The sequence below is a fragment of the Pangasianodon hypophthalmus genome, chromosome 16, assembly GCF_027358585.1.
Source record: "Pangasianodon hypophthalmus isolate fPanHyp1 chromosome 16, fPanHyp1.pri, whole genome shotgun sequence".
NCBI lineage: Eukaryota > Metazoa > Chordata > Actinopteri > Siluriformes > Pangasiidae > Pangasianodon > Pangasianodon hypophthalmus.
This window is the reverse complement of record NC_069725.1, coordinates 23,010,196-23,033,789: the sequence shown is the minus strand read 5'-3', so window position 1 is coordinate 23,033,789 and position 23,594 is coordinate 23,010,196. Positions and strand designations below refer to the sequence as shown.

The 23,594-nt window shown below is 36.7% G+C and overlaps 1 protein-coding gene across 1 annotated transcript; it reads left to right on the top strand.

The window, feature by feature from the left end:
• Positions 1-4,076: 4,076 nt before the first annotated feature.
• On the top strand, positions 4,077-23,500 carry si:ch73-217n20.1 (complement receptor type 1). Its single transcript, XM_053240712.1, has 23 exons — positions 4,077-4,237; positions 4,386-4,586; positions 5,790-5,886; positions 7,938-8,011; positions 9,758-9,970; positions 10,415-10,588; positions 10,665-10,862; positions 10,975-11,154; positions 11,754-11,850; positions 12,197-12,270; positions 13,217-13,396; positions 13,871-14,054; positions 14,192-14,197; positions 14,363-14,403; positions 17,327-17,521; positions 18,191-18,364; positions 18,441-18,638; positions 18,751-18,930; positions 19,635-19,731; positions 20,124-20,197; positions 21,012-21,191; positions 22,203-22,386; positions 22,820-23,500. Coding segments are annotated over exons 1-23 (3,057 nt in total). The 5' UTR covers positions 4,077-4,182; the 3' UTR covers positions 22,821-23,500.
• Positions 23,501-23,594: the final 94 nt, after the last annotated feature.

The window sequence follows — 23,594 nt, the reverse complement described above, 5'->3', positions numbered from 1 at the left end:
CGTCGTCTGTTAGGCTTGTGCGATACTGATGTAATAACTGGTGTCTGGTAATATAATATAAAGTGCGATAAGCGTCGCTGGATATCGTGGCAATGTAATATCGTGTAGGGGCGATAATAAGGTTGTATCGCCCAAGCCTATTGTCTGTGTGGTGATGGGACATTGAGGTAACATTATATCATGACATATTTTACTTTCCCAGTTCTGTTCTGATCTCTATAAACAATGGATTTTGTATATCAGTCATTTACAACCACCAGTAACACCGTCCTCACTCAGGGGAAGTGTAGATGTCAGTGGGAATTAACTTTTTCTTTCCATCTTGTTAATTTAAATGCCTTACTGAAAGACCAACCAGAAACACCTCACGCCGTAATTTTATTGAATATTTTAATTTTATTGTTTTTATTTGAAATGTTTTTATTTTACAGGTTGACTGTAATTTCTTTATCAGTTGTTTTGCTGCTTGATCTTTCCATTCAGTGAATTCAGTGTTTAAGTGGTGATGGTTCTGTCTTGTGTTATTTATAGCTATAAATGTGATTAAATTCTTGGGATTTAAAATCAGTGTGCTTTTTTATACAACACAGTTTATGTTTAATGCTTATTTGAAGATGTAATATAACTTTAATATAACAAACTTAATTACACCCTGTATAATAGTTTCTTTTTAAAAGAAAATCAAGTTATATGATTTTTAATGGGTATTAAAAATCATAAATCACAAATTATAAAGCGTAAACTCCTGAAAAGAAACTGTCCTGAAAATGTCAAAAAAAAAAAAAAAAAAAAAAAAAAAAAAAAAAAAAAAAACATCAAGTGATGGGTTTATTTCAGACTGTTACAAAGCTCTGACACTGGAGACTCCTTCCATAAATGTTAAATAAACGTCTCCTCACAGAAAACTTCACCATATCAACAACAAAAAAGTTACTATAGAAGTGATAACATTAGAACAAGCACTTTATAAACCTGTGATTTGCAGCTGCACTATTGTCAGAGCTGCTTGTGAAACAAAATCAAACCAGACGAAGCAAAAATGTCCATTTCTCACTGATTTGGACTAATGAAGGGACTAATGGGAGTGAAGGTGTCCACAATCACAGGGTTTCCAGAGAGTCACTCCACCAAATGGAATACATGTAATGTACACCACTAACGCCACACACAAGAAATTTGAGATTTTTTCAAGCTTTAGGACGATGATTAACACTTACGTTTTCACGTATGATAAACTCAGCACTTTACCATGGTGCTAGTATGTTTTAATCACTATGCTAGATTGGCTCAAATGACCAATAAAGTCCAGCAAACATTTCCATCATTTATAAACCTTTCATAAGAGAAGGTCAAGACAGGGTCAAAACCAGGTCTGTTTGTGAAAAGCTGAAGAAAACAACTACAGTTGCTCACACATAGCTACTGGAGCCAGTAGAAGCAAACAAGGTCTGGCTCTGAACTGTGCTTTTCCATCTTGAAGCCAACTTCCTTTCAGTGTCAAAACAACACAGCCTAATTATTTAGGACCTTGTTTTCTTCAGACAGACAGACACGTGGGCATTGGGCAGACAGAGTCCGTCATGAGCTCAGGAGTGGCTTCTGAGGCCCATTTCCTGCCATCTTAGTCCCAGCCTATTTTCTCATGAACTTCTTTAAAATGAAAACAGGCTGGAAGTCAACAAGGCCACTGAGGCACAAAGCAGCATGTGTTTTGGTGTCAAACATAGCATTCACTGATATTTATGATGGTCAACCACAACATTTACATGAAGCAGAAAGAAAAACAGGAACATGCAGGCGCAGGAAATATGTGGTACCTGTTAATGTGTTCGGTTTTGTGATGTATTCCAACAGCACAACATGAATGATATTCAATTTAATAGTGTGTAGGCTAAAAAGTGACAGTATGTGCATTCAAATGGGCGTTACAGTAATTACCACATGAAGGTGGAGCGTGATGTGATTTTTTTTTTACTGGGCACAGAATGAGTCATTTTATTGTGCTGGCTATCTTCCTAATGCACTTGGGCATTTTTTGTGCCCAAACAGGATAATCTTGATGTTATAAAAATTACAGTGAAAATGAAGCTTATCCAGTCAGACAGGAAACCCTACAAGTAAGAACATTCTAGTAAATTGAAGTGTGAATATATTTATATTTCCATACAGGCAACTGCCACACAGAGCCGAGGATCTTTATCATACAAGACTAAGCATGCTCCAGAAAAACACTCTTAACCTATAATTTTTGAGTATATAATGACAGAGCAGTGTTTCAACTTACGCTGCTGAGAGTCATCTGGAATCACTGTTTCCAGCATCTGTAGTGTTTTTTCCATTTACAGCCATATTATTATGCTGGGAGGTATCATAAGACCTTTATATTATGAGTACATTGCCTTTGTATGGCAGTCTGGGAAGACCCATTGTATGTGGCTGCAGAAGAATTCAGCCACATACAATGAAATTTTGAGTTTTGACCAAAATTTTGTCCCTAAAACATGCCTTGACATCTCAAATTTAAGAACGTCTAAATATATTTCACCAAAATGATGTTGAAATATTTTTATAAACTCTCATTGGTCAGTAGGTGTTGATAAATTTTCCATAACAGCATGGCCTGGTCCCATGCAAATGTTATATCAAAGTGCTCATTCTAACAGATTATATATACTGTTTATGAGGAATTGTAACAGATTATACAAAAGGGTAATTATTGAAAATAATTAGGTTTTCTGTGAGGAGATATTTGTGTAATATTTATGGAAGGAGTCTCCAGTTTCAGTACTTCGTAATACTCAGAGGTAAAGCTGTAACTTTAACTTTCTTTAAGGCCTCTTAACTTTGCAGTTTTTCAGTAACATGACAATCTGCGCTTTTTTTTTTTACGATGATGTATCAGCTCGCATCTACCCAGTCCATTAGTGAACAGAGGTGACCACCAGACCACCACTGAGGACATAATATTTAGGTCATGGTCCATTCTTAGTACAGCTGTAACACTGACATGGGAGTGATTAAGTGCTAGATGATGATTAATGACAATTTTGTATGGAAAAATATGAGCTCCAGTCTCCAAATAACCACCAGCATTTAGCCAGTAAGTGTATACCACAAGTGTTATCCTCCTCCCAGTTTAATGCAGTGTTTTCGCTTTTCCCAAGATTACACACTTGTGGTATGAGATTGATGATATCATTCCTGGCATCCTGGAATGGAGACACACTTCCACAGCTCCATGTGCTTATGTCACCAACACGCCAATCTCTCTCTTTCTGCTTTCACTCCCTGCTATTTCTCTAGCTTCCATTTTGTATGAATGTTATCGTTACTTATAATAGGCAACTCTGTTTTCTCCTCCTTATTTATCACCAGGATGTCTGTTTGTTTTGCTGTTACTTTTTTAAGCGTATCTGTCCATATAAGCATACAAATCAGGATCTCCTGTCTGTTTTTTGTTTTTTTCCACTACTGCAGCATTGGTTTGGCCTCTCAGTCTATGCTTTTCCTGCTTGTTATGATTAGTGCCTGTGTTTTGTCCTTCAGTATGATTTTCCCTTTCCATCAGCTTACAGTATGCAGAAGGTCCCATTACCAGAAACTCTTTTCATTAATTTTATTGTAATATTTATCCAAGACTAGTACAAATTACTACAAAGTTGATTGATACAGAAGCTTCAGAATTAAACTCAGTGACTGTGTGCGGAACCTGATGAATTATTATTATCATTATTTTTTGAGATTTATGTATTTGAGATAAGCTAATCACCTGAAGCTTTACAAATGTTTGTTTAATTTGTGTTTTTGTGGTGGTTCATGTCTTTAAAAGGAGTATTAATTTTGAATATACAGTATTATACGTGAATTAGAAAACAGTGTGGGTAGGTTCACTGAACATGACTAAAAGATGTAGAAATAAAAAAAATTTCAACATGTTTTCCAGAGAAAGGGGATATTTTGACAGAAAATGTCGATAAAAAATGATGAAACTATCTGATTCAGTAAGCGGTGAAACCGTTATCACCATGGCGACGTTAACGGATCACCTGAGGGCTATAGTATAATAAGCGCGTGCCTCTATTTAATCTAGTGTGTGGGTGTGTGTAAAACGGAGGCATGTACTTTGTGTTACTTCTCAAATTTCTTTAACGGGCTCCAAAGTGCTCAGTTAGAGCTCTGGATATGGCGGTTATGTTGTGGACCTGGGTGTTTTTGGCGTTCTCTGCGCACTTAGTGGGTGAGTAAAAGCGTTAGCATGGATGCTAAAATAAAAAAAAGGGGGCGCGCGACCTTCCTCAAGCCCTGAGGTGATTTTTTAAATCGCGTCTCCTCGGGATTTGATTGTTTACTTCATGTTTGTTCGCTTGTCTGTTTGTTTGTTTCAGTTTCGTATACAGGTAGGAAGTGTGGCTCTCCGACTGTGTATCCGGGTAAACAGCTGGAGGAAAGGTATGAAGGGAAGCAGGAGTTTAGTAACAGAGACAGAGTGGTGTATAAATGCGCGCTCGGCTACACATACAGCTACGGCTCGCGCTTCTCCTTCTGCCAGAACGGACAGTGGAGTCTTCTGGGGATGGAGTGCAGGAGTAAGTGTTTATTTTGTAAACAACAACAACAACAATCTACCTTAGACTGCTAAATATATAAACACCAACTCTGTACCTTTATCATAACTGTACCTAGTCTTCTCCTCAAATCACAGTGCACTGTACGAGTCCAAATACAAGGCTATTTGTGGTAACCATGGTAACAGTAGGCGCCATGCATGTTATCTTGACATAACCAACTATTTTGGCTTTACAAAGAGGTCACAAAGATCATCATTGCATTTCTAGAGATTAAATATTTCCCCTATACATCAGAGGAACCCTTTTAACTCAGGACAGTTTTATTTCATTAACGCTATTGAAATGTGCACAGTAGTGTTTTTTCTATTTATTGGAGCTTTTTATTTCTGAACTTTCCAGTTTTTTTTTTTTTTAGATTCAATTTCTCAAAGATTTACTTATTTTTAAGTTATTAACATTTGTGTTAAACCCAAGTGACCAGTCAAACAGGATACAATCTATAAAACTCAATAATGAACATAATAATTAAAAAATTACCACTTTTAGAACTACTAAATCCTACTTCAGGAATAACAAATGAGTGAAAAGTGCTGTTTTACTGAATGCTAAGACTCATAATCAGCATCTTATCTATTCAACTTGACACAAATAAACACTGCTTAAATGGTTATTCAGCACTGCAGGTGGTAAAGCAGTGATGTGGGGAAGCGGACATTCATTCAGTCGTCTTCAGTAAGAGCTTTATCCTAGTCGGGGTTGAACTGATTGGACGCCGGTACTACCCAGGGCACCACACACACACACACACACACACACACACACACATTCACACCTGGGGCAAGTTAGAGTTACCAAATCACTCTCTACAAAAGTGTGTATTTGGACACGTGTTGCTGTGTTTGCGTGTCACAGAAAGCTTGTTTTACTTGATGGACTAACTTGCATGACTAATGAAATGTTGTATATTTTCTGTTAGTATGCGACAGTCCTTCCCTTTTGTTCCAATGTTTCCTGATTACATTGCTGAGAATCTGCAGCTCTTTTGAACATAAATATTAGTACAAATATTGTTAGAAACAACTCTGACATGAATTGAGCATGCAGTTTGCGGGATAATGGTCCTAAACATCTGTTACTTGTTAGCTAGAACTGCCAGGTAGCTCCAGTGCCAAAACAAAGAAGGAAATACTCACCTCACAATACTTTTACTCCCTTTGTCAGGGAAAAGGTGCGGTTCTGCTGGAGAGATACCGAACGGGCGATTCAGACAGATGGGCAACGCCTTCGGGGACAAAGCCTATGCATTCTGCAATGAAGGGTAATGGAAAGAGCTAGCTTACATAAATTAATCAGGGAAATTATATCATGCAGGTCTGCAGTTAAATTATGCAGTGAAATTCTACAAGGCCTCTGACAGACAACTTCTGGGTACTCAGATTTGCAGACTTGTCAGACATTCACTGATTTCTCTTCTTCCCGTCCAACCCGGCTGATAGATAAAGTTATCAGAATGTTATCAGAATTTGACTGACTCTGCGAAGGTTAGGTCGTATTGTTCTTGAAAACATGTAGAGTGATCATTTCTTTAATGCCGTCCTGACATTGTGCCTCATTCATCAGTCATTTAGTAAAGTTGTGTGTAAATGTTTCATAGGCTAAACTGAACAAAAAAGTGCTCCCACATTTACAAAAGTTTCTCTAATGTTCGTTGTCCTTATGTGCGTATGATGATAAATGTCAATTAGCTGTAAATTACCAGCACAGCTGATTTACATTTAGTGACGCCCACAAAACTCCAATAAAGGCAAAACTCACAAAGACTAAACGGTGAAAAAGTGCCTCCTAAGCACGGCATGATATCTAAACAAATTTTCCACTAATGGAGCTCAGCCATTTTAATACGTCGGCTACCATATTTTTATAGTGCGCAATTACGTTTGTCCTAAATGATTGGCTAGGTTTATTATGGATTTGTTTATATTTCATGATAAGTCAAATTATAAAACAACTAAGTTTCACAAAATGTTAATTAAAATGGAGTGTATTTGAAATAAATAACTGACTTAAACCTAACAGCGTAATCCATTTATAAAAATCGCAGAAGCTCATTGTCAGTCACATGATTCGAATCCGATCAGTCGAGGTTCACGTTAGTTACAAATTTATTTACAATTACATTTTTTTGTATCTAGCTGGAGAAATGAGGCATCTTGTTTCCAGGTCGACAAAAACTAACATTGTCCACACAGCAGCTTTCGACAAAAGCTAAGATTGTTCATACAACAAAAATATACTGATCAGCCATTACATTAAAACCACCTGCCTAATATTGTGTAGGTCCCATTTAGTCCCATCCTGGTGCCATCTCTTCCCCAGGTAAGTGACGCACACGCACTCGGCCATCCACATGATGTAAAAGAAAGCGTGATTCATCAGACCAGGCCACCTTCTGGTCCAGTTCTGATGCTCATGTGTCCATTTTAGGTGCTTTCGGTGGTGGACAAGGTCAGCATGGGCGCTCTGATTGGTCTGTGGCTACGCAGCTCCATAAGCAGCAAGCTGCGATGCACTGTGTGTTCTGACACCTTTCTATCAGAACCAGCATTAACTTTTTCAGCAGTTTGTGCTACAGTAGCTCTTCTGACCAGACGGGATCGGACCTTCACTCCCCATGTGCATCAGTGAGCCTTGGGCTCCAATGACCCTGTCTTTGGTTCACTAGTTGTCCTTCCTTGGACCACGTTTGGTAGGTACTAACCACTGCATACCGGGAACACCCCACAAGACCTGCCGTTTTGGAGATGCTCTGACCCAGTCGTCTAGCCATCACAATCTGGCCCTTTATCAAAGTCTCTCAGATCCTTATGCTTGCCCATTTTTCCTGCTTCCAAAACATCAACTTCAAGAACTGACTGTTCACTTGCTGCCTAATGTATCCCACCCCTTGACAGGTGCCATTGTAATGAGATAATCAATATTATTCTCTTCACCTGTCACCTTTAATGTTATGGCTGATCGGTGTATATCGCAGCAGTATTGCAGCATCATTTATAAAGCATTACACAAATGGTTCTTCAACCACACAGAAAACTTAGGAATGTTAAATTTGTAGTGTTCAGAAAATATTCCCTCCTGCGGCTTTCTAAAGCAAGCTGGCTAAGACAACTCTTACTGACAGAGTGCGCACTTCCCAGTTCCATTCTACAATCTAATGCACTTCTTTAGCAGTTAAAACCTAGTACAAGTAGTGTATTTTCTAACTCTCCTCAAGATCTGAGTTTTAATCTCTCTGATTAATGCTCATGCCATTTTTAATCTGAAATATGTTTGCTTACAACTTTTCGAAACTGTTCAATGTTATTTTTTTAGCTACGTTCTACAAGGAGAGCCCGTTAGGGAATGCCTGGTTAACGGATGGCGTGGAACGGTTCCTACTTGTGTAGGTAAGAATCACTTTTAATACTCAATTAAGATTTTTAGACTACTTTTATACTCTTTCATCCATCATATATACAACATGCAGAGACCAAGGATTAGGTAATCTCTAAATTCTTTTATCGTTAGGTAATCTCTAAGTTATTTTATCATTCTTAGTTTTTCTAAATTTCAGTTGTTTAATAAAGTTAACTATGAAGTGCTGTTTCAGTATTTATGTTAATTTAAACATTTGATATTAAAATTGTAATGTGGACCATGTTATCATTTTTATCTTTCCTCTAAACAGCGAGGTAAGAGTTGATTTCTATATTGTGAATATGCATCATATTCATCTTATGATATGATTGATGACGCCATTAAATGCAAAAAAAGAGCCTTTGTATCTTTGACCCACATTCCATAACAACAATATCTTTAACAGTATGTTTATATTAATGTAAATCTCATATATTTATGTTTTCTGGAAAGATCTTTGTGTTTTTGTAGTTTACCCAAAAATCTCTCCAAGAGATGCACATCCATAACGCTGATAAACTGTAACGTATAGAGTATGTATATAGTAGTCAGTATGATTTCAAACATCACATCCACAGTGCATTTTGAATTACTAAGCTCACTCCATTTAGGCCATTTGAGGCTTTTTATTTCAGGATATCATCCACTGAAAGAATACAAAAACTAATTTCATTATCTGACTGAATAGCCAAGAAATGTTTATGGAACATCCACATCAGCACATTTTTTGTATGAATAATGAGAAATAAATTCTTGTATCTAATGTGTTCAGTAGCTGGTAAATGCTTTCATCCAAAAAAAAATTACAGGAACTGGAACTGTGCCAAAGGAGATTTCCCACTGGCCACTCGTTCAGTAAGGTTACTGCTGCATGATTTTTCCAGCAAGACCACCAGCTGGATTTAGGATTAGGGCCATTAACACTGTGTTTATAACTGTGTACAGTACATTCCTGGGCAAAAAAAATTTTTGGTAAAGAAGAAAGACAGGCACAGAGATTTTATTTTATTGTATTTTATTTTTTATATATTCCCCCATTTTCTAATACATTAGGAAGTGTCAACTGTTTTTTTAATCAGCTATTTTGTGCAGCTAATTTAATTATTCAGATGGTTCAGACAAAAGAACTATTTTATTTTATCATTTCTCATGTTTAATTATCACCAATTCCCACCAGTTTTCCTATTTGGGAGGTTTCAAAGACCCGTGTCTTTCTCGAACTGTTGCGCCACACTTGGAGGAGAGCACTGCCCTTTGCTGAATACATGACCTAACAAATGGCTAGTGTCAGTGCACTTGAAAAGAGGCATGTTGGCATCGTTGCTGAGTGCTGTAATGGTGATGCAGTTGCTTTTACTGTGTCGAAACGTAAACTTGACCTAAAACAACTTCCGTTGAATTCTGCATTGGCCAATTCTTGTTTTTTTAATGTGCGGTGAATAAAACACTTAAAGAGTACAGAACTGAGTCATCCATGTGTGATCTTGTGAATTCCCGAATTCCACGGAAAACCGTGATAGACCTTTTGCCAATTACAAATAGTCACTTGGTCCAGTTCTTAGTGACTGTCAGGAAAAAACAGGGACAAAGTGTCATTTCCCAGAATCACTCAGCACTAAAAGGGTTCAGTAACATGGAGATCTTTATTTTCTTCAAAAGAAAATGCTTATGGGATGAAGTTCTCAGTCATTCACAGTATGAATATTTGTGTCTCTCTTTCCCTCCTTCTTGCTCAGCTCTTGTGGCTGATTCTGCCTCTGACAGACCAGTAACATGTCCACTACTCCACAAAAATAAAAATGCTACGTTTCATGGAACAAAGGCCACATACGAACCCAGAGAGATCTTATCCTACTCCTGCAATGCCGGATTCCGGCAGATTGGCAATAAGAACTATCTGCTGTGTGAGGGAACTGGAAAGTGGAACCCTAGTCATGCAAATTGTGAAAGTAAGTCAAGAGGAATCCTCAGATGAATTCAATATTGGAGTAACATCTGGTTAAATATACTCTGTATGTAGGATGCATGGAATATTTAGTGTGATGACCGTGTGTCCATCTGAAAGATGCTCCTAGGTTGCTTGTAGCATGGGGATTGATCATTACCACAGAAGTCCTCCCACAGCATTAGTTAACAGATATACTGCATGTCTGAAAATCCAGTCCTGTCTGAATAGTACTTTAGTTTTATCCAGTCTAAACTAAAAACAGATCCCCAGAAGCCCTTCGCATGCCTGGAGTTCATCCTCATTGGAGTATGAAAGAGATGGAGGAATTTAGCTTAGGACTAACAGTTGAATTTTCTAGTATTTTTCCAATTTTTATTCTTCAAAATTAATTGGATTGACTCAGAAAGAGGTTACAAAATGTCTTACTGTATGTTTCTGTTCCTAGTGATCAAATGTGAGAATTTTACCATAGCCAATGGTAAACTACAATTTGGTAATCTAACCTTTAACACGAAAGTAAACATCAGCTGCAAAGATGGGTTCCGCCTCAGAGGGCCGAGTGTCGTCACCTGTGGAGCAGACAGCTCCTGGACTCCAGATCTTCCCACCTGTGAAGAGGGTAAGACTCCTTCACATTCACTGTATAATAATTGTACAGTCCAGTATTATGATTTTCCTTTTGTTCTGTGTGCTAGTGTTACCTGTACAGGTCACATGCCCGCCCCCCGCCGTGCCTAACAGCAGCGGACAGGACGGATACAAGATGGAGTATGAAGTTGGAGAACATGCCACTATCTCCTGTCAGGAAGACTTCGAGCTGATTGGCTCATCACAGGTCACATGTGGAGCAGACGGCCAATGGCAGGAAATGCCAGAATGTCGTCTTGCTAGAGGTAATTCTGCTCATCAAGACCATTTAGAGTTGATTTTAACTCAAGTGGTAATTTATGAAATGTAAAAACAGTGGAATGTGTATGTGAGAAGTCCATTGGAATTGTCCTCCAGGAAATTGCCAGCCTCTGCCGTACTTCCCTAATGCCCACACCGAGCACCGTGACCAGAGACACTATGAGCCCAATACTGCCGTGCGTTTCAAATGTAATCATGGCTACCGCATGGTCCGAGGACCGAGCACCATATACTGCAGGAACGGCCAGTGGACTGCCTTGCGTTTGAAATGTGACAGTATGTGGCATTTTTCCTCTATTTTCCTTGTTCTTGTAATTTTGCAATTTATTTATTTGGTGTACGTTTGTAATTCTGTCATTTCAGGGTTTCATAAAGGCACTTGATACTACAAAGTTGATTATTTGCCACTAACAGCATGTCCCAAAGTGTTTTATTCCTTTTATACTACAGCAGTTTTGTGTTAACTAACGAATTACACATCATCCTTTTTTTCAGTTTATAGATGTATTTAATGTTATAAAGCTATAAAAAGTCGTTCCCTCACCAGCCTCTTTTTTTTTTCTCTCTTGACGTTAAAACAAACATCTGTTTGAAGATTTTCCACTCCTTCTATATATGTTGAAAAAACAAGTTAGAACAAGTGCATTAATATAAACCTGTGTTTAGCAGCTGCACTATTGTCAGAGCTGCTGTTATAGGAAATTAATCAACACCTACTGACCAATCAGAATCGAGAAGTTGTAAACTTTACGGTCATATGAGGGATTACAGGTACAGCATGCTGTATTACCAGAGCGATATTACAAACAGGAAGTAGTTGTGTAACATATTTATGTTTATGGTTTAACACATCACTATGTCTTTCTGTTTTAAAGAGAAGAAATGCGGCTCGGCCGGGGAGATTGAAAACGGACGTTATCAGTACACAGGCTCTTTGTTCGGGGACACAGCTACAGCCACGTGCAACGAAGGGTAAGACTTGATGCACGATGACACGTTATTTTATGACTAAAAACACTTTTTAAACATCTCAATCTAATAAAAGTAATAGTAGCTGTACTTATATTTTTCAGCTCAGGATTAAACTAAACATTTGTTTATACAGAACAAGCATTTCTGTAGTCTTTTGACTTTTAGCAGTTTTTTTATTGGACTGTTCATATGTTGCCTCTAACATATTTTTTTCGTTGGTTCTTTAACATGCTGGCTTTTAATTGCCATAATTTGTACCATGTACTAACATTGTCATCACATGCCCTGTCTCAATCTCAGTCCCCATCTCACAGTGAATTTTGTTGACGTGTGTGTGTGTGTGTAGCTACCACCTGGTCGGCGTGGGTGTGAGACACTGCAGAGCACATGGATGGGAAGGCAGAGTACCAGTGTGTGAGGGTAGGCATGTCGTTTTCTATCTTAATTCTAATTATGGTTCTCAGTGATCATCGATTTCCACTTCCAATCCACCGGCTAGTGTTTTCTCGCATCAGAAAGCAATAAGACATCCTCCAGGGAAAGCATTGTTCTGCTATATGGTGTTTTGATATAAATGGTAAGAAATTGAAGTAGCCAATATGTAAAGGCTGTGGTGTCATTTTGAAATGTTACCATATTGTATGTAAGGGATAATCCACGCCTAGGTGTACATTACATGATTTTAATGCATGGCGTGGAGGCAAAGTGGCCCACGGAGTGCATTAAAATCACTCGGTGTAATGCACACTTAGCTGTGGATTATTAAGCTAAAGCTGTCACTGATGTTTGCAGTGCAATATTTGACTGAAAGGATAAAAATAACGCTTAATTTTGGTTAGTTATTTTATATATGGGTCGTTAGATCTATAATACTGCCTGCTTTAAATCATACACAGAGATAAAGTGGTGCAATAAGATTACATTTATTTGAACAAATTATAATAAATAGTTATTAGAGAGAGAGAGAGAGAATGTGCGTGTGTGAATTACCTGCGTCTGTGCCACGTCTCTACTAATAATGAAGCTGTGAGTTTAACTACTGTAACTTGTTTATAGGCAGCGCATTAATTTAGAGCGGTGATTAAACTACCTGTACATTCAACGGTGTGAACCACACCTTCCAGCCAATCAGAATCAAGCATTCAGACAGACCATGGTATAATTTAATATTTTCGTACATTTCTGTTACCGTGTCGTGAACAATCTGTCTATTTATACAGGAACCACCATAAATGTAAAAGTGCTTTTCTGCAGCAGTAGTCATATCCAGGGTTATATCTACTCAGGAGTACATTTCAAGGTTAATAAACTAAATGTTCAGTGAGTGTATTTACTGCTGAAATACTTGTGTGTGTATCTTTTACAGCTATCCAGTGCCCTGAGCCTCCACTGGTGCCAGATGCAGACTTGTTTTTCGACACAAGTGGAATAATAAAACATGGTTTCGTGGCATCATACAGATGTCGATACGGCACATTGATCGGCGCTTCAGACATCTTCTGCACTGAAGATGGCACATGGAGCGCTCCGGCTCCTCGGTGTGAAGGTCAGCACAAGGCCAAACGCATCACGCTTCCACTGCTCTACCATGAGACAGACCTTTACAGTCCGCTGTATTTGTTTTTTTTGTTTGTTTGTTTGTTTTGTTTTATATTTTGAGCTTTTGCTTTTGAGCTTTTGCTGTTTAATGTCCCAACTCATAATGAATTTAGATTTTTTTATATGCTGTATATGTCTGATTCAGGTTGCTAAAGAGTACATGCTAAAGATTTTATATAGACATAACAGGTTTGTTAATGTAATTACAGTTTCATCGTAATTTACACACCATAAGCAGTATTTTTTTACAACACTAAACTGAGTTAGAAAGCATAAAAGGGTTATATTGCAAGTCATTTAGCTCTAGATTAATAAGTAATAGATGATAATGGCTCTTTTATGTTTTTATATTTAGCATTGTTTAAGAGTACTTTTAGATTTGGCCTGTCCTATAAAATATCTTTTTCCTGATGCCTTTCAGTTGTTACCTGCCCTACCCCCAGTGTGAAGCATGGGGTAATAGTTTCTGGCACGAGGCCTCGATACCAATCTGGGAGCTCGGTGATATTCAGGTGCAGCCCAGGAAAAAGATTATTGGGCCCTGATATCATCATATGTGGGGGAGATGGATCCTGGATGCCAAGACTCCCTCAATGTGTATTCTGGTATGCTGTCATCTTATTACTGACATAATAATTAAATTAAGAGTAATCAATTTTTACAATCACTTACTCTGCTTCTGTGAGAGGACACTTTGTCTGTCTCGTGTGAGAAATATCCTCCATTTTATTTTCTCCTCTAGCCTAATGTATATTCAACCCCTTCTTTTGCCATATCTTCATCTCTAAACTGTTTTACTTAAATCTAATTAAATTTAATTCTTAAATTTAAATCTAATTATATTTACCCTCAAGGTTTAAATATCTTTCATTTCATTTTTTTCATTGTTTTGTCTTTTACGCATATTTTCCAGATATCCTTCGCTGAGGGAGTTGGCTGAACAAGAACACAGCTGTAACTAAACATTTGGGATACATAATTCATAAGTGTTCTCCATGAATTTTCTGTGATACTTTGCTAAGAAGCACTTGTCATATAGTGATACCATTAAATCTAATATTTAATCAAATGATTTTAATATTATAATAATGAGCAGTTAAACTGCTGTCTTGCTGCACTTTTCCTACTCGTCTTTAAAAAATTTTACTAAATATATTCAGTTCTGTGTATGAACGTGTGATATACTCTTTCTGAAACCATATTACATTTTCATTTATCGATCTCTTATACCTGTTTTTAAATTGCTAAAATGACTGTGTGTTGCACTTGTACCTGGAGCAGGATTTCTTTCGTTCCTGAAAATCTTATTTTGGAAAACAGTTTTAAAGGATGTTTAAAAATTACACATTCCACCTTCAAATGGGTCCAAAACTATGGACAGAAGACAGCATCCTTATGCTTATGTACATTGGGATTTATGGTGTAACCAATTGTCACATTTTTCCTACATATAAGTAACATAAGTGTCTCAATGTTGTCACTTTGAATGTTAATCCAAATTTTAATGTTTTAATCTGTTATCTTACATTATACGTCACTGTATTGGTGTCTGTTTTATTTTTGAGGGCAAGCAAGTCTGCTGTTTGCATGAACACAAATTCCTTTCATTTAAAAAGAAAATTCAAAATCCAGACACTTTTCTGAACATTCAATAAAGTTCAATAATTTGCCATAACATTATTCATGTGTTTTTAGCTTATTTTTATTTTATTTTTGGAAAAAAAAAATCCAATGTTACTACAGATCCAGCTGCATTGTGACAAAATGCAGGACACCTTTAGCAGGAAGGCTATAAAACTGATCTAACTAAAGAAAAAGCCTACAACTGTTTTTAAAAGGAGGGCAAAACACAATGAAAATATTTCTGGGGTCCAAAGTTTTACCCTAATGTTGGGTGGTCATGAGGGTAAAAATGGTTTATACAGTACCTTCCTTCACAAATAAAGACATTATACACTGAATTACTAGCTTATTCAATACAACAATCTAGTAACTGAGAGCAAACTGTATATTATATATAACTGGTGTTTTTTTTTAAATTCTGTACACTCAGACGTGTTAGTTTGCGTTTTACATCGAACGTTTTAATCATTATCATGATTTTACCTTTGCATACAAGAAGACTATATAAGTGAATTTCCCTGTTTCTAGCTTTTCCCCAAACATAAACGAGCAAATGGAGGCACAGGAGCTCTCACGAGTGCATTTGTTTAATTCTTGCTCATTTCCTGACCAATGATTTGTTGTTAAGAGCATTAAAAGCTTAATATTTTAATATTTTGCCGTTTTGGGCTTGCCCCATTTTTTTGTGTTTAAGCATGTGTATATAAAGTACATTCTCAAAAAGAACAAATGTTTATTTTATTTGTGTTTTTGTGGTGGTGTTTAAATTAAATGGAGTATTAATATATTGTAGTGGATAGGAATTATTAAACAGTGCAGGTTACTTCACTGAAAATAACTAAAAGATGTAGAAATAATAATACAAAAAAATGCACCATGTTTTCCAGAGAAACAGGATATTTTCTTTGACAAAAACTGTTGTGAAAATAATTGTGAAACTAACTGATTCAGTAAGGCGGTTAATTGCTATCAAAATGGCGGCGGTAACGGATCATCTGAGCACTATAGTATAATAATAATAATAATAAGCGCCTCTCTCTCGCCCTCTGTGTGTGTGTGTGTGTGTGTGTGTGTAACAGAGGGTTGGACTTTGTGTTAACGCCTCCGTCCAACTTCACCGCCTCAAGTCTCTTTAATGGGCTCCAAACCCGACTTTCGCAGTTAAAACTCTGAATATGGCGGTTATGTTGTGGACGTTGGTGTTTGTGGCGTTCTCTGCGCACTTAGTGGGTGAGTAAAAACATTAGCATGGATGCTAAAGAAAAAGCGCGCGCGACCTTCCTCAAGCCCTGAGGTGATTTTTGAAATCGAGTCTCCTCAGGTTTTGGTGTCTTTTCTGTTTATTTTGACATTATAAATTTTTGTCTGTGGATAAATCTACTTTTATTTGAGTAAGATTTTTATATTATATTATCTGTACATTCACGTAATCCTCGTTAAGACTTTTGTTAACAGCAAATAATGTGATGTTGATGCCAAAAAAAATTTGATATTTCATTTTGACTGTAAACATCTAACATCACCTAAATTCACCCTGAAACAAATAAACGCGCCTTTAAGAAGTTATTTTACAGTGTGGGTGTTGATTTACTTGAATAAGTACACACTTCTTCAGTGTCCTCTAATGCTGTATGATGGGGGTATATTTGCTCCTCAGTCTTATTAATCAGGGCAACAGAGGGGTATCTTCCTGGGGCTATACACAGCTTTACTGTCTTAGTATCTAGTGTTAAGCAATCCAGTTTAAAGTCAAGTAGCACTCTCTGCTGGTCTGTTTGAAAAATAAGCCATAAATAGCCCATATTCAATAATCTCAGCATGAGAAGACCATTTGACACCTTTCATTCTTCCATGTTCTTGGATAGATCTACTGACTGATTCGATTGGATCTACTGACTGATACGATTGGATCTACTGACTGATATGATTGGATAGATCTACTGCCAATTACAAATAGAAACGTCACTTAGTCCAGTTCTTAGTAAAAACAGAGATTGCTTAACGTTGGAGCAAAGTGTCATTTTTCCAGAATCACTCAGACCTGAATGTTTTTCCTTATGCTGCCTTCAGTAACACAGACATCTTCATTTTTTGACTTGTGCGACAATGCTGTGATCCTTTGTGTCTCTCTCTTTCACTGGCAGATTCTGCATCTTCAGTCTCTCGCTCTCTCTGTCTCTTGACTCTTTCTCTACAGTCTCATAACCTTTAACTCCAACCTCTCATTTTGCCTTCTCTCGCTCTACCTCTGCAGCCCCTAGCAGAGGAGAAACATGTCCACTACTCAAGAATAATAACAAAGCTACGTTTCACGGAACAAAGGACACATATAACCCCAGAGAGACCTTATCCTACTCCTGCAATGTTGGATTCCGGCTAAAGGGCAGTAGCAGCATACTCCGGTGTGAGAAAACTGGAAAGTGGAAACCTTCTAATGCGACTTGCCAAAGTAAATCAAGAAGAATCCTCAACTAAATTCTGTTTTAAAGTAATATCCGCTTAAATATACTGGCAACTCCTCATCATTTCAGAGTACTATTATTACTGACCCACTCATTTTAGAGCAGTACAGTAATGACATTCATTTCAAAATACCCAATGCATCATCTCACTTATGTTACGCCCTATTCAAACTGGATTAGTTTCACATGTGGAGGTGGGGTAATTATTATTGATGTAATTATTACCTCAGGGATTTTAGTCTTGTCTGAATCCGTCATGTCAGTAATTATTTACTGATGCGTGTGTGTACACATTTGAAAATATTACGCCATATTTTAGCTTCTATAAAATATGTAGAAATAAGAGTAGAAAGTAGAAATAAGCCCCAGTAATGTATACTCTGTCTGAATCGAGATCATTACTACAGATGTCATTACAACATTAACAGCTATACTATATTTCCAGTAATCCAGTCCTATCTGAAAAATCCTTTAGTTCTATTCAGTATAAACAACATTTACCAAAACATTGGAGTATACAGTCTAAGAGATGAAGAAATTTAGCTGAGAACTAACAGTTGAATTTTCTTATATTGTTCCACTTTTTAATCTTTGAAATTAATTAGTTTGAAAGAGGTTACAACATGTCTTACTGTATGTTTCTTAACTGTTTGTAGTGATCAAATGTGAGAATTTTACCATAGCCAATGGTAAAGTAAAATTTGGTCATCTAAAGTTCAACACAAAAGTAAACATCAGATGCAAAGATGGGTTCCGCCTCAGAGGGCCGAGTGTCGTCACCTGTGGAGCAGACAGCTCCTGGACTCCAGATCTTCCCACCTGTGAAGAGGGTAAGACTCCTTCACATTCACTGTATAATAATTGTACAGTCCAGTATTATGATTTTCCTTTTGTTCTGTGTGCTAGTGTTACCTGTACAGGTCACATGCCCGCCCCCCGCCGTGCCTAACAGCAGCGGACAGGACGGATACAAGATGGAGTATGAAGTCGGAGAACACGCCACTATCTCCTGTCAGGAAGACTTCGAGCTGATTGGCTCATCACAGGTCACATGTGGAGCAGACGGCCAATGGCAGGAAATGCCAGAATGTCGTCTTGCTAGAGGTAATTCTGCTCATCAAGACCATTTAGAGTTGATTTTAACTCAAGTGGTAATTTATGAAATGTAAAAACAGTGGAATGTGTATGTGAGAAGTCCATTGGAATTGTCCTCCAGGAAATTGCCAGCCTCCGCCGTACTTCCCTAATGCCCACACCGAGCACCGTGACCAGAGACACTATGAGCCCAATACTGCCGTGCGTTTCAAATGTAATCATGGCTACCGCATGGTCCGAGGACCGAGCACCATATACTGCAGGAACGGCCAGTGGACTGCCTTAGATATGATATGTGAAAGTATGTGGCATTTTTTCCTCTATTTTCCTTGTTCTTGTAATTTTGCGATTTATTTATTTGGTGTACGTTTGTAATTCTGTCATTTCAGGGTTTCATAAAGGCACTTGATACTACAAAGTTGATTATTTGCCACTAACAGCATGTCCCAAAGTGTTTTATTCCTTTTATACTACAGCAGTTTTGTGTTAATTAATGAATTACACATCATCCTTTTTTTCAGTTTATAGTTACTTTTAATGTTGGAAGGTCCGATATAAGTTAGTTCCTATAATCACTTACATTACAGCAGGTATATTAAAAAAAACCTCTGTCTTGAAGACTTTCCATTGTTGGAAAACTTAAAGTTATAGTTACCTCTGACTGTTACAAAGTTCTGACACTGGAGGCTCGTTCCATAAATGTTACATTAACACCTCTTTAAAGAATAGAAACTATAGTGTATTTGAATAAGCACATTAATGTAAACCTGTGATTAGCAGCTGCATGACCAATCAGAATTGAGAATTCAACAGTGCGACTGTACTGTGTAATAAGTTGTAAACTATATGACCATATGACGGATTACAGATACAGCATACTGTGTTACCAGAGTAATATTACAAACAGCAAGTAGTTGTGTTCCATATTTATGTATATGGTCTCAAGGGGTTTATCCTAAAGAATAAACTTGCATCAACACATCACTATGTCTTTCGGTTTTAAAGAGAAGAAATGCGGCTCGGCCGGGGAGATTCAAAACGGACGTTATCAATACACAGGCTCTTTGTTCGGAGACACAGCTACAGCCATTTGCAACGAAGGGTAAGACTTGATGCACGATGACACGTTATTTTATGACTAAAAACACTTTTTAAACATGTTAATAATAACAATAAAATATGTTATTATATTATTAACTTCTTAATCTAATAATAATAAATATAGCTATGTATAACATTTTTGCAAGGGAGATGGTGGGTTTCTTTGTTAGGGGGCGTGTCTTTTGCTTTAACTGTAGCTGTACTTACTGTACGTTTGTTTGTACTTGACTTTTGTTGCCTTGTTATATTATTTTTAGCTGGTTCTTAAGCATACTTGCTTTTAATTGATATATATATATTTTTGTACCCTGTACTAAAACTGCCATTACACGCATCAATTTTTTTTTTCTTGATCTCACAGTGAATTTCGTTGACGTGTTTGTGTGTGTGTAGCTATCACCTGGTCGGCGTGGGTGTGAGACACTGCAGAGCACATGGATGGGAAGGCAGAGTACCTGTGTGTGAGGGTAGGCATGTCGTTTTCTGTCTTAATTCTAATTATGGTTCTCAGTGATCATCGATTTCCAATTCCAATCCACCATCTAGTGTTTTCTCTTGCATCAGAAAGTGAAAGACTGCGCCTAGGGATTGCACTTTTTGGGGTTTTGATTTTTAAAAAATGGTAAGAAATGAGAGAAGCCAAAATGTAAAGGCTGTGGTATCATTTTAAAATGTTACCGTATTATTATAATTTAATATTTTCTTACATTTCTGTTACTGAGTAGGAGAATTCGGTCTATTTATACAGGAACCACCATAAATGTTACAGTGGTACATCCCAGCAATGTAGGTGCTGTGCTGTAGATCTAATTAATCAGTCTCATTAGATAAACAGTCTCATAAACTCTACCCCTTTTATAATTAGTCATTTCTATCATTAGCAATGTATTGATTGTTGCTTTATTGATTAAAAATAGACGTGTGTAAATTAGTGAAAATCTCAGCTCACTGGTTGTTTGTCACTTTTTCACGTGCTTGTGTGATTGTAGGATAATGGCCCAAGCTGCAAGCTCCAAATGACAGAAAAGTAAACTATAAGTAAACTTGTATTGTATGTGTGCATCCAGAAGTTGCACTTGTGCAGTTTATTATTTTTCTCAAAACTAAAAATGTTAGTATTCAATATTAATACTTAATAATTCTAAATATTGAATGTGTTTTCTGGAGCAGTAGTTATATCCAGGGTTATATCTACTCAGGGGTAATAAACTAAATGTTCATCTCCTCCATGTGTGTGTGTTTCATTTACTGCTGAAATACTTGTGTGTGTATCTTTTACAGCTATCCAGTGCCCTGAGCCTCCACTGGTGCCAGATGCAGACTTGTTTTTCGACACAGATGGAATAATAAAACATGGTAGCATGGCGTCATACAGATGTCGATACGGCACATTGATCGGCGCTTCAGACATCTTCTGCACTGAAGATGGCACATGGAGCGCTCCGGCTCCTCGGTGTGAAGGTCAGCACAAGGCCAAACGCATCACGCTTCCACTGCTCTACCATGAGACAGACCTTTACAGTCCGCCGTATTTGTGTTTTTTTTTTTTTTTTTTAGTTAAAGTTTTCTATTTTGAGCTTTTGTGTTTTATTTTGCTAATGTCCCAACTCCTTATGAATGTAGATGTTTTTATATGCTGTATATGTTAAGATTACATATACACATGACATGTCTTTCAATGTAATTACAGTTTAATACAATTTACACACGACAGTATGAATTAGAAAGCATAAGCAGGTCATACTGCAGCTCATATAGTTCTAGATTAATAAAAATAGACAATAATGAATCTTTACTGTTTATTCAACGTTAACATTATTATGTTTATTAAACACATTTATATATTATGCATTTTAAAATGCTCACACTCATATTTTACCAATATTTAAAAGATTTTTTTATTTGACGATTTAGTAAACATTTTGGTAGATTGTATTGGAAACTATATATTTGATCAGTTATACTGTAAAAAAGTACATTTTATATGCCTTTTTGTTACTTGATAAGTTATCTATCTATCTATCTATCTATCTATCTATCTATCTATCTAGTCATTCATTCATTTATTTATTTATGGTTCGTAACCCAAAATATCACTGATTAAGAAATACTGAAATATGATTTCAGGAATATCATTCACAGTTTAAATCAATCTTTAAAGATTTGGTGTTGTTATAGTGGTTTAAAAAAAAAAAGAAAGAAATTAGAGTATAGAGGAGATTTTTGAAATGAGTTCTTTAAATGAGTAATGCCACTGACACCAAAAAAAAGACATATAAAACTGTAAGGTTGCTAAATTTAAGAAGGTTACCTTATTGCACAGCAGCAAGCCTTGTTTTATGAAGAACAGTATTGATGTCATTCATAATTGCACAGTCCCACATGTGTTCAAATGCTTACATGTATTCTTCTAAAAGCAATACTTTCAGATTTGTATGTCATATAAAATCTCTTGTCCTTTGTGTCTTTCAGCTGCTACCTGCCCTGCCCCCAGGGTGAAGTCTGGGGTAATAGTTTCTGGTAAAAGGCCTCGATACCAATCTGGGAACCCGGTGATGTTCAAGTGCAGACCAAGATGGAGATTATTGGGCCCTGATGTCATCACATGTGGGACAGATGGACACTGGAATCCAAGACTCCCTCAATGTGTACTCTGGTACGCGTTCATTTTATTACAGAAGTAATTATTACATTTAGGAGTAATCAGTTTTATTCATCAGTATATCAGTGGTGTCATACACATGGTCCGTGATGAAGGTCGACCCAACACACGAATTTAGAATCCATGTTATAAATTAAATTGATCTTGTGAACTGTAACTGAGTTAAATTTGTTTGTAAATACTTCTACAGGAATATTCTAAATGCAGCAACACACAGGTATTGGTGTAGGACTGTTTAATAAGAAACAGGACCTGTATTTTTGTGTCTTTTATTCTATACTCTGGAGTAATATCCTCCGTTTTATTTTCCCCACTAGTCTAACTCATACTCAATCGCTTCTTCAACTCTGATTCATTTAGCTTATCTTTTGAGTTTTAAATACCTTTCATTTCATTTTTATTGTTTCACTTTTTATGTAATTTTCAGATTCCCTTCACAGAGGGGCTGAGAACAAGACCACAGCAGTAACTTCTCATCTGGGATACGTAATACATAAACTTTCTTCATCAATTTTCTGTGACACTTTGCTAAGAAGCTCATGTAATATGGTGATACCATTAAATACAATATCTGATATAGTAATTTTAATATTGATTAAACTGCCATCTTGCTGCACTTTTATTACTTTAAACATATAATATTGCTAAATATATTCAGTTGTGTGTAAGTACATGAGATTTCTTGGTTCAGGAAACCATATTACATTTTCCTATCTCTTATATCTGTTTTTAAATTGTTAAAATGACTGTGTGTTGCACTTGTACCTGGAGCAGGATTTCTTTCATTGATGGAAATCTTATTCTGGAAAGCAGATTTAATGGATGTTCAAAAATTACACATTCCACTTTCAAATTTGTCCAAAACTATGGACAGAAGCCAGCATACTTATGCTTATGTACATTGGGATTTAATGGACTTACCCATTGCTGGATTTTCCCTATACATAAGTAACATAAGTGTCTGAATTTTATTACTTTGAATGTTAATCTGAATGTTATTTTTTTAATGGATTCGCTTACATTATATGTTGACTGTTGTTTGTACTGTTGTGAGCACAAATTATTTTCATTTAAAAAGAAAAATACAATATCCAGATTTTTTTTTTTACATTTACAGTTTGCTAATTTGCCATAACACATTTCATGTTTCAGCTTATTTATTTAGGTAATTATTTAGTTAGTTAGTTACTTAGTTTACAAAT